The sequence below is a fragment of the Euphorbia lathyris genome, chromosome 9 (assembly GCF_963576675.1).
Source record: "Euphorbia lathyris chromosome 9, ddEupLath1.1, whole genome shotgun sequence".
In the NCBI taxonomy this organism is placed as follows: domain Eukaryota; kingdom Viridiplantae; phylum Streptophyta; class Magnoliopsida; order Malpighiales; family Euphorbiaceae; genus Euphorbia; species Euphorbia lathyris.
The window spans coordinates 61479866-61491171 of NC_088918.1; the positions used below are offsets into that span (position 1 = coordinate 61479866).

General features: G+C 35.7%; 1 protein-coding gene and 1 non-coding gene across 3 annotated transcripts; one reads left to right on the plus strand and one right to left on the minus strand.

Annotated features, from left to right (window-relative positions):
* The first annotated feature begins 6451 nt into the window (after positions 1–6451).
* Positions 6452–6522, plus strand: TRNAG-GCC (transfer RNA glycine (anticodon GCC)). The gene has a single exon. It is a non-coding gene; the product is annotated as a tRNA-Gly (tRNA).
* A 2777-nt stretch (positions 6523–9299) lies between these two features.
* Positions 9300–11009, minus strand: LOC136207186 (protein FAR-RED ELONGATED HYPOCOTYL 1). 2 transcript variants are annotated; one of them, XM_065998491.1, is made up of 3 exons: positions 10872–11009; positions 9643–10271; positions 9300–9543 (listed from the first exon to the last, which is right to left on the minus strand). In XM_065998491.1, exons 1-3 carry the CDS (start codon positions 10907–10909, stop codon positions 9473–9475), a joined length of 738 nt encoding a protein of 245 aa, XP_065854563.1. In that variant the 5' UTR covers positions 10910–11009; the 3' UTR covers positions 9300–9472. The 2 variants fall into 2 exon arrangements, with proteins under 2 accessions (XP_065854563.1, XP_065854564.1); XM_065998492.1 differs by having other exon boundaries at positions 9612–10271.
* Positions 11010–11306: the final 297 nt, after the last annotated feature.

Below are 11306 nucleotides of genomic sequence, written 5' to 3' on the forward strand. Positions count from 1 at the left end.
TCTATCAGAATTTCTGGAATGTGGTGGGGCAAGATGTCTGCAACATGGTGCATAGTTTCTTTGAAAATGGTTACGTTTTCCCCGGGCTTAACTCCAACTTAATGGCCTTAATTCCAAAATTCATCGGGGCTGACAAAATTGAAAACTTCAGACTTATTATTATGAGCAACTTCTGCTTTAAAATAATCACTAAGATTCTGGCCGACAGGCTTGCATCAATTGCTAGCAGAATTGTCTCTTATAACTAGTTCGGGTTTATAAAAGGTATAAGCGCTCACCATAGTATTGCCATTGCTTCGGAAGGTATCGATATGCTTGACAGAAGGGGGTTTGGAGGTAATATGGCCATCAAAATTGATATCAGGAAAGCGTTTGATACGTTGGATTGGGGTTTTCTTCTGCAGGCTATGGAGGCTTTTGGCTTTTCCCTAACCTTTCGTGACTGGATCTTAAACATCCTTGCATTTTCTAAAATCTCAGTCTTAATTAGTGGAGTGGCAAAAGGTTATTTTGGTTGTTCTCAGGGTGTTCGTCAAGGGAACCCCTCTCCCCGATTCTCTTTAGCATTGCGGAGGAGTTCCTGTCGCGCTGGCTGTCAAAAATCGAATTGGATGGCTGTTTTACACCTATGTACTACTCTTGTGGTCAGAATTTTCCTTCTCACCTCCTCTATGCTGATGACATGTTAGTTTTTGCTAAAGCAACTATACGCAACGTCAAAACCCTGAGGGATTTCTTCCGGTTTTATGGGAATATTTCGGGTCAAAAGGTCAGCTGAAATAAATCTCCTATGTATTTTGGTCGGCATGTCTCTCGGGTGAGGGCGTCCCGTCTTATCAGCTGTTTGGGCATCCGTATGAATTGTCTTCCATTCAATTATCTTGGGGTTCCTTTGTTTAAAGGTGCGCCCCGTGCTAGGTACCTAAATTCTATGATGGATAAATTCCTATCACAGTTTAGCCACTGGAAAGGTACATCTCTTTCTTTCGCAGGCCGGTTAACTTTGATAAAAGCGGCTGTTTCTGGTTCTTTTGTGCACTCTTTCTTGATTTATAAATGGTCGATTGGGCTTCTAAAGAAATTAAACCGTGATGTGAGGAATTTCCTCTGGACGGGTAATGTTGATAAAAGAAAACTTATAACGGTGCCTTGGAGGACCTGTTGCAGGAGCATCGAGTCAAGGGGTCTTGGTATTAAAGACTTTGGTCTTTTTAATCGTGCACTTATTGGTAAAATTTGTTGGGATTTGGTCCAAGGTTCTGGTTTTGCTGTGGATTTGTTGAAATCTCGATTTCTTTCTATATCCGGCCTCCCCAAGATTTGTATTTCGCCATCCTCCATTTGGAATTCTTGTAAATCCGTCTATGGAATCATTCGGCAACAGACACTATGGTGGATTGGGGAATCTTCGCAGCTCAATTTTTGGACAGATAATTGGATTTCTCCTACCATCGCGGATCGGATGCTTATCCCTGCCCCGGAGCAGCGTCGCCTTTTCGAACGTGTATGTGATTTCAGAAATGGGGATCTTTGGTGTAATCTTGATCACTTGCCAGTCGACCTTAGAAACTCTATCTTTGCTGTTCAGAGAGGTTTGGATGTGGATGACTTCTGTATTCGGAAGCCGGATAAAAAAGGATCCTTTACTGTGAAGCAGTTTTATTCTGAACTTGTGTCTTCCTCTGCTCCTGTTATTTGGCACCGTTTTATTTGGGGAAGCCACATTCCGCCCTCTCGCTCGACAATTTGCTGGCGGCTTATCCTTAATCGCATCCCAACTCAAGATGCTATTCAGCATAGAGGGATGGCACTAGCTTCGCGCTGTGAACTGTGTTTGGCTGCTGGTGAATCTGCTACTCATGTCTTTCTCGAGTGCTCGTTTGCTACGTCTCTTTAGCGAGAGATCGGCTATATCTTTGAAGAGGAAATGCTCCCTCTTCCTAATTTTGAACTCTTTTTTGACACGCTTATCTCCCGTTTCGTCGGCGGACAGGTTTCTAAGCTCTGGAGCTCGGCCATTACGAACTGTATTTGGCTCATTTGGAAAGCTAGGAATGTTGCTGTTTTTTATTCTGATCGGCCTTCAATCCAAAATTCTTTATCTTCCCTTCGGTCTCTTATTCAGGAAACCAGCTTTTCAAGGCATGGCTATTGCTCCTCCCGTCGAGATCAGAGGATTTTATCTCGCATCAGGGTTGTTGCCCGACCTCCTCCTGCACCGAATATCAAATTAATCCGCTGGGTTCGGCCTGCTACGGGTTGGATTAAAGCCAATGTCGACGGCTCTGCGTTGGGAGCTCCGGGTTTGGCAGGTGCTGGTGGAATTTTTAGAACTCACCGGGGGGTTCCCTAGAGGCTGTTTTGCTTTCTCGATCCCTCCTACTTTTGCTTATCTCGCGGAGCTAAAAGCGGTTATTTTCGCGGTTGATATGGCTTGGGAAAAAAACTAGCGTCTCTTATGGATTGAATCAGACTCCTTATACACGGTAAACATGCTCAAATCAAAGTCAACTTTGGTGCCTTGGTCGGTTCGGCAATCTTGGCTCCGTTGTCTGGATCAATGCTCTAGGATGCAAATCTGCATTACTCATATTTATAGAGAGGGAAACAGAGTTGCTGATGCCCTGGCTCGTCACGGTGTCTCTTCTGTAGATATCACTTGGTGGCCTTCTGCTCCCGCGTTCTGCCAATCCTTGATCACACTTGCAGGAGACGCGTTTTTCTGATACTGCCCGTCCACCGCCGTCTCCGGACTACAAGCTGGTTCGCTAGGTTCTGCCAAGCCCAGGTTGGATAAAAGTGAACCCTGACGGCTCAGCAGCAGGATCCCCGGGATCAGCGGGTGTGGGGGGATTTTCCACACTGGGAGAGGCTTTGTGAAAGGTTGTTTTGCTTTCCCAATTTCAGACAGCTTTACGAATATTATGGAATTGAGTGCGGTTATTTTTGCCATTGAGATGGCTTGGGAAAAACAATGGATCCATTTATGGATCAAGACGAACTCAAGCATGGTAGTCCAATTTCTTAAGTACCGTTTGAGACTGGTTCCGTGGATAATCCGCCAACAATGGATGTGGTGTCTGCAGCTGTACGCATAAATGGAGATAATTGTCACCTATATATACCGTGAAGGTAATCGGGCTGCGGATTCCCTGGCCCGCTATGGAGTCACGACTTCAAATCTGATTTGATGTGGAATTCGGCTAATAAATAAATGACTTGTGTAGCGTTGCTCATTTACATTTTTTAGCCCCTCCCTTTGTATTCTCTTATTTTATTTAATATAATTTGGGTTTGGCTTGGTAGGCGCTAAGAGGTACCAACATAGTTGGGATGTCCGAATGCTTTCCACTGCCTCGTCCCAGCATTTATTCAAAAAATGATGAAAATGAAATGAGCATAATTGCTTTATTACTACAAAGTAATCTAAATTTGAATTGGTATTCGGTGGATTCAACTAATAGTAAATTAAAATAATTGTTGTTACTTGAAAAACTAGTCTATAAAAAAAGAAAGAGTAAATATTTTATACGTTAATTATGTTTTATTATAAACACTAATTATACCTTTTAAATTACTATAGAATTTTGTCTCAAACAAAATTACTATAGAATTTATTTGATTGATTAAACTAATAAGATTGTCTATTTTTTTCATAAATGTTGAAACAAATGAATTTATGGGTGGTATACGGATAATTAAGATAAATAAAAGTAAAATACTAATAGCTTAACCACATTTATTGTGCCTTAATTTATGTCCTAATATGTTTGCTAAAATCACTCTTAAGATTAGTCATGCCTTAATTTATTTCCTAATTTGTTTGCTAAGATAACTTCTAAGATTGGTCCTTATTTATTTCATTCCATATTTCTTCCTTGAGTCATGTATGATCAATTGCACAACTAGTCATTTTTTCTCCCAGTGTGAGCCATAGATCCTGAGCTTATAAAAGAGTTGTGTCTTTTTTTGGCTTCTTCATAAAAGCTCTTATTTTCTTTTTTATTTCATATGGCGGGCATACTTGATGCAGAACTGTTTCAATATCGTATTTACAATGAACAAGATATATTCTCGTTAACTAATATATTACCACAGTCACGCATTCAACTCCCTGTAAGTATTTAGTTTTAATTTTTAACTTTTTTTTTCTTTGTACCATTTAGTTTTTTTTAAAGACACTAAAAAACTAAGTTCTTTTTGTTTTGTTTTTTAGGTTCGACATGTTCATCTCATGCTGGTGTCAAATGGCTTGAATCAGATTTAAGACTGAAAAGATCTAGAGCTATGTTTAGAAAGCCAACATCTAAACTATCGATACAACATTGTATCGGTAGCATGAGTGGATTAGGTCACTTATATGATGTTGTGAAATTTCTCCACTTTGGGATATTAACAGACGACTCATATCCATTTAATGGATATGTCAACGATGATGAGATCATAAATGTACAAGGGGATCACTCTGAAGAAGAATGGCTCACAACCAGATCCAAAGCTGTATTTTAGATGTTGTGTTTTTAGAGTATTTTAGATGACCTCTTTATGGTTTTTCGACGGATTGAAGGGACAACGGATCTTCTGTGACCTTCTCTTACTCCGCTCCTGGATCTCCTTCCCATCCAACTAACTATCATCCTCCATATCATATCCAAACTAGACTCCATGCATCGAGATACAAGTGGAAACCAAACTTTTTGAGAAAACTGACACTGAAAGGATAAATGTTCAACCATATCTATCTTAGATTTGCACAAAACATGCAGGTTATCTGTCACAATTCCTGGTATGAATAAACGATGCTTCACAACAACCTACCATGCATAATAAGCAACAATATAAAACTGCATCGACGATATATTTAGGACCCGAGACCAAAGTTTTCCGAGAGAAAATTGGATGCTTGGATTGTAAAACAGACCAAGCAGAGGAAATGGAATAGTGACCAATGGAGAATACATAATTTATCTGCTGGGAATGGGTAATTTTACACTTCCATACGTAAAAAAAAAAGCGCAATTTTTTTTTACGTATATGTATGTTATCATTTGAATGATTCAAAACTAATACTAATTTTTTCGTACCATGCTAAAATTTTCAAGATCAAGTTAAATTTGGACTATAAAAGTAAGATTGTCTTTAATTTATATTATCAAAATATAAAAATGATATACTAATTCAATTCCTAACATTTATAACAATTTCCCAATTTATAATCAAATCCCCAATTTATCCGTGATGACAACTATAGCAAAGTTCTCGTGGAAATGGACACTAGCATCGTTGTGTCGGCGCTGCACTCTTCATCTCCGGACCTGTCAGAGTTTGGGGCGATTATGGAGAAGTGCTGGACGTTACTTAGGAGCTGTCTGTCATGAAGTTTCAATCATTTCTGTGACCAACTTCTGTTGGTGAAGCTTTGGCTGCTGATGTACTACTAAATAAAAGTCTGATTTCCTTTAAAAAAAAAAAAATCAATTAAAATTAGTTTAGTTGAAACTATAGTTTCTTACTACTCAGTTTGATTTCTAATTTATATATATATAAAACTTAATTACTTAAGAGATTGTCTAAAAAATGTTTGATAAATTTTTAAACGATATTTTAGATCCATATAATAACGATATGTACAAAGTGTCAAATAAATTTTTAAGACTATTGTCAATGTCATGGTTTAGAAATGGATCGATCAGCACACACGGAAAGAAAAAGAACATGTTAACAATTTCTAACATTAGCCATATCTTCTTTTATGGGCACTCTCCAATATTAAGAGCAGACAAATAGAAGACTAGATATTCAAATAAAAAATGTACTCAATTTTTTATTTTCCATTTTCATAAGAGTGAATAAATATATGATTTATATTTGGCATAACACTTTAATTAGGAATTTAAACTATCAAAATCATGTTGGTCTCTAAATTAAGCAAAAATCATTAATTAAGTTTTCAACTGAGCAAAAATCATTCGGTTGAACAGTTTCAGACCTTATTCTCCATTTATTTTAAACCAATATAAAAATCATTATAATTCATATCAAATAGTCATAATTTCTGATTTTAGAACAGGATGAAGACTCAATTGATAAGTTTTGCTTAACTCATATATATAATTGATTATTTTAATAGTTTAAGTTCTAATTAACTTTTTCGCAGTTTTTAATTTAGAAGTAAAATGAGTATGATGCTTTTATATTGGAATTGGTATGAACACCACAACATCTATAGATGAACTTCCATCTTGGATTCCAAGCTATGAAATTTATTGGTGGAGCAGTTAAATTCATAGATGTTCCATGGGAAATAGCAAAAATTGATTTGAGGATGTGAATTATTTTATAATTACTAGATATAGAAAATGGGAGTGGTTTTATCAAAAAAATAAACATGAGGAAAGAATGTGAATGATATTACAGTCATAATGCGCTACTCCAACCACACGCCAACAAAGCACCAGTGGTCTAGTGGTAGAATAGTACCCTGCCACGGTACAGACCCGGGTTCGATTCCCGGCTGGTGCAAAACTATTAATTTTTAAATTTTATTTCTTTTTTTGAAATATTGCCCTCCCTGGCGCATGTTTCAATAACTTTAGGGGGCCAACCCTTTCAAAAAGAATAATTATTTTTGTTTTTTTGTTAAAATTCAATGTTTTACTTTTATTTATTTATTTTAAATATTACATAAGATTTAATAAATATCTAAAAAGGGGCCAACCCTTTCAAAAGAATAAACTAGTAGGGCTTTTTTTTTTTTAATTCGAAGATTCACTTTTATTTATTTATTTAAATATTGGATAAGATTTAATAAATATCTAAAACGTGGCTCCCGCATGTTTGGGTAAATTACACCAATGGCCACTGAACTTTACTCATTTTCATATTATGACCATTGAATTTCATTTCATTTCTTCCCGGTATGGTCACTAAACTTTACACTTTTTAACACTGGTTGTCACTTAACTAACTTCTGAAAATGACCGTTAACGATCGTTAACGATCTCAAAATGAAAATATTCAAGAATTAAAGTTGTTCAAAACGACATTTACCATGAAACTACATTTTTTATTTTCAAAAGTCACATTTTTTGGAGCTTTTTCTCCCTAAAAATTCACTTTTTCTCTCCTAACCGAACAACACCTAAATGATCTCAAAACGAAAATTTTCAAGAATTAAAGTTCCTTAGAATATCATTAACACTTTGGATTTTTTATTTTTAGTCGTCAATGTTCGTTCTGAGGTGTTAAGTGGGCCACCGGTGTTAAAAAGTGTCAAGTTCAGTGGTCATACCGGAACAAAATGAAGTTCAGTGACCATAATGTGAAAATGAGTAAAATTCAGTGGTCATGGGTGTAATTTACCCCGCATGTTTCAATTAACTTGGAGTCTTGTTTTTGGTTATAATGTCAATACATTCTCTTTTTTCTTTATTTACTAACTTTTATTATTATTAAAAGTGGGTTGAGAATCAAGGGCAAAAAAAAAAAAAAGGCAAGACAAGAAAACAACGAACCAAATATTATAAATCAACAAGAGGAAGAAACAAAAGGAAGAAAAAGGAGAAAGAAAAAATAATGTTACCAAACTGTCTAATCAACCAAGAACAAATGGAGTGATTAAAATTCAAAAAAAGAAAAAGACGACTGCGAAATATTTTTGCAGTGACCACATAAGTAGCTAATCGGTTTGTTGTGGAGTTTCTTTTCTATAAGTATGAGAGATCCTTCGTTAATTCCCAAGGGACCAACCGAGAACGAGATGTAGCGAGATTAACCACATATGTAGAGTCATTATTTATTAACTTGTACCGCTATTCTTTTTATAAAATTTTACTTTAATCCATATTTTACTTTTTGTTTTTTTGTTTTAATCCATATACTTATTTATTTTATCATTGTATTTATATATTTTTATTTTTTTTTCTCCAACAATATTTTTGACTAAATTTTATTTTTTCATTTTCGTTTTGGTTCTTGTACTTATTTATTTATATTTTTTTTAATCCTTAAACTAATTTTAGTTTCGATCATTGTACTTATTTATCCTACTTCTTTGCCTTAGACTTCATAAGTGAGACCAAAAGAAATTTGGTGCAATCATCATAATAGTCAAGAAATAATGATGGTCAGAAAAAGATTGTTTAAGAGGACCCCGAATGTTCAGGTGTACTATGAGGGTGTTTGGTTACCTACTTTTCAATTCATGTTTGTCTTTTCACTTTAAGAGACAGAGTTTGAGGTATTTGGTTAGATACCTCTTGTTTGCCTTTTAAGCTGAAAAATAGTTTTTTACAAAAGCAAAGAATCTGTTTTTTCGTAAAAGTAGTCTTTTCGAAAGGCAAACAGTAAACAACAAACATCAAGTAGCCAAACAGGCCCATATCAAAGCAGTTTGCAGCTGAATTTAAACAAAGTATAAGGTAATTTCTTCTGTTTTCATTTTTGACATACATCACATTGTTGTTAGTGATCTGATAATTCTAACTGAAAATGCTCCTTTAATCCTTTCATTCTTTTCAAAGAAGGATACCCCAAATGAAAATGGCAGATGTTGGACTTAAATCTTGCTATTGATAATGACTGTTGACCTTAAACATTAGATAAGCAGGGATATTCTGGATCATAAAGTCCATCTTTTTCTTTAGCATAACCTGCCTTATAACCAATCTTCACTTGTCTTATAGGATCATGTATAACACAATTTTTGTCCATCACTATACGACAAACATTATTGGACTCCATATGAGAAAGTAATTGAAGAATATGAATAAATTGAATTTTACAAAGCAATTATCTGATCTATATATAGTGAAAGCAAAAAGGTTTGAGTTGAAATTAATGATGTATGATTAGCTAATCATTGATTTGAAGGTGATAGTTGCTTCTTGGATTTGATTGGTGACTTTTGGTGAGATTTTGATTGGTAACTTGCCATTTCCTTCTCTTTGAAGACAGTTGCTATCAATTTGAATTTGGCAGCTGCTCTGTTTTGTGTTCTGAGTTGGAAACACATTTGAGAGAATGTCTTTTGGTCCCTGAAGTGCTGGCTGTTTTCATTTGCATCCTTTTGTTGTGAATAACCGTTACTATACCACTTTATGGAGAATGATTAGTGTTAAAAACAAAAGATGTACAAAATGGTACCTTTTCACTGCATCACAGCAAGTTCTCTGGCAAAACACCCTGCAAAGTATCAAATCTTTTGAACCCCTGCAAACCATTCTTTGGCTAACTCATACATAGCAAGGAAAACTGTCATTACTATGGAATGTCAAGCAATAATCAATTATCAACCATGATATAAAAAGAGCTAAGGTTCTTTCATTTCTTCTACTTTTAAGTACCACATACAATAACCTGAAACAATAAGTTATTTTCTACATTTTCAATTCATACTAAACTAATGTATCACATACAACATATATGTACAGGACAGAATTAATGTTCCAGGTTTACACAGAAGCCTTCTCGGCTACAGCATCAGCATGGAAAAGTATTCCTCAAACTCTTGATCAATGGTTGGTTTTCTTACAGTTGCAGCATCTGTTCAAAATAGAAGTCAGTTAATGTGTTGAAAACAAAATAAATTGAATAGATAATTTGATCCCTACCCTGAAAGTTCACATGGCAGGCCGGACTCACCTTGGTTAACACTACAACTTCCCGAAGACAACAAAGGAGTATCTGGTTTAGCCTTCTTGGAATAGAGAGTTTTGTTAAAACTTTTAAATGGCTCAATGCTACCAATTTCATGTCTGAAAATGTATTCCCCGTCGACTTCTACAATGCAATCATCAATATTCTGATGTCCTTGTATTTCATCAAAATAATTGCTGGGATCATACTCTTCAGCTTCATAAACTGGTTCATTTTCCGCAGAAGCTCCTGCTGTCGTTACATCAGATGAACATTGGTTATCCTTAACATTGTTGCAGCTCCAGTCTGCCGTTGTAGAGGTTGCAGTTGAAGACCATGGCTTCGAAACATCTGTTTCAAATTTAGCATCACTGGATACACAGTCATAATCTTCCATGAAACTGTTGCTATCCTCGGCTGATTCTTCAGGTTCTGATCCATCCTCAATAGTCGGTTCCTCTGTTAAACGTGAGCTCAAATCATCTTCAACTAATTGGTTTTCTTCCAATATATCGAGGGGTTTAGTGGATACACGATGATTCCAGCACTTATGCTTGGGCAGAGGCAAGCCAAATTGATCTGCTTGTAACTTTCTTTTCTTGTTCAAATCAAATATGCTCTCATTGAGATCGAAGCTGAAATAGATAGAGAAAAAGGGGCAAAAGACCATCAAATTCAAGTGGTTGCAAATTTTCAATACATGATTAACAATCTTAGTAACTTCAACTAGGCTTTATGGGAGATTTTCATCACCCTACAATTCATAAGAAATTCCATTTAAGATGTAGAAACCAGTATAAATTACAGATAATAGTCTTATACTTGAAAAGAAAATACCCATTTTCATGACAACAGAAACTTGTTTTTAATTCTGGTTCAATCTTCGTGGAAGGATTAGTATAAGCAGAGAGATCAGCTCAACTAAACTCAAGAAAGCCCTGGAAACCCAAACCAGCTAAATTTGGGAATTTAAATATTATACGCTGCATTTTTCTTTGAAGATGATCCAAAAACAAAAGGTTCTCCTTATGATCTAATAAGAATGAATGGAGAAAATACACACCATGAGAAAAAGGGAAGGAAAAGAGGCGAAAGATAATCCGGAAATTGGGGATCCAGCAACAAGATCCAATAGCTTCCATTCAAAATAAAGAGAAATAAAACCTAGAAGCAAGCAACTAAGATCATAAGTAAAAGGTGAAGCCATTAAAGAAGAGAGGAGAAAGCAAAGAAACCTGTTAATCTCAGAAGGGCTTCGGATAGCATGTTCCATTGAAGATTGACACTGATATGAAAGAGGGAGAAAACTCTTTACTTGGTTTTCGCTCTCAATTTTGCCTCTTCATTATCTATTGCCCCTGTGTAAGTTTAAATCTAACTTTACTCTCCAACGGTGGAGCGTGTATTAAACCTCCCAATAATATGCTGACATTTAACACTTCGTTTCAGCTTTAGTACGAGAAGCGACATGATTCTACGATATCCATTCGTATTCACGTGAGTATGCCTTTTCTTTTTCTTTTTTTTATAGGCTTAATAATCACCAGCTTCCAGAACTTTGTGCATAGTAGTAGATTAGTTCCCGGATTTGTTAAATATCTCACCAGTTTCCTAAACTTGCTTATTTGTTAAATATTCACGAGCATGTTCATGAACATTATACAGTTAAA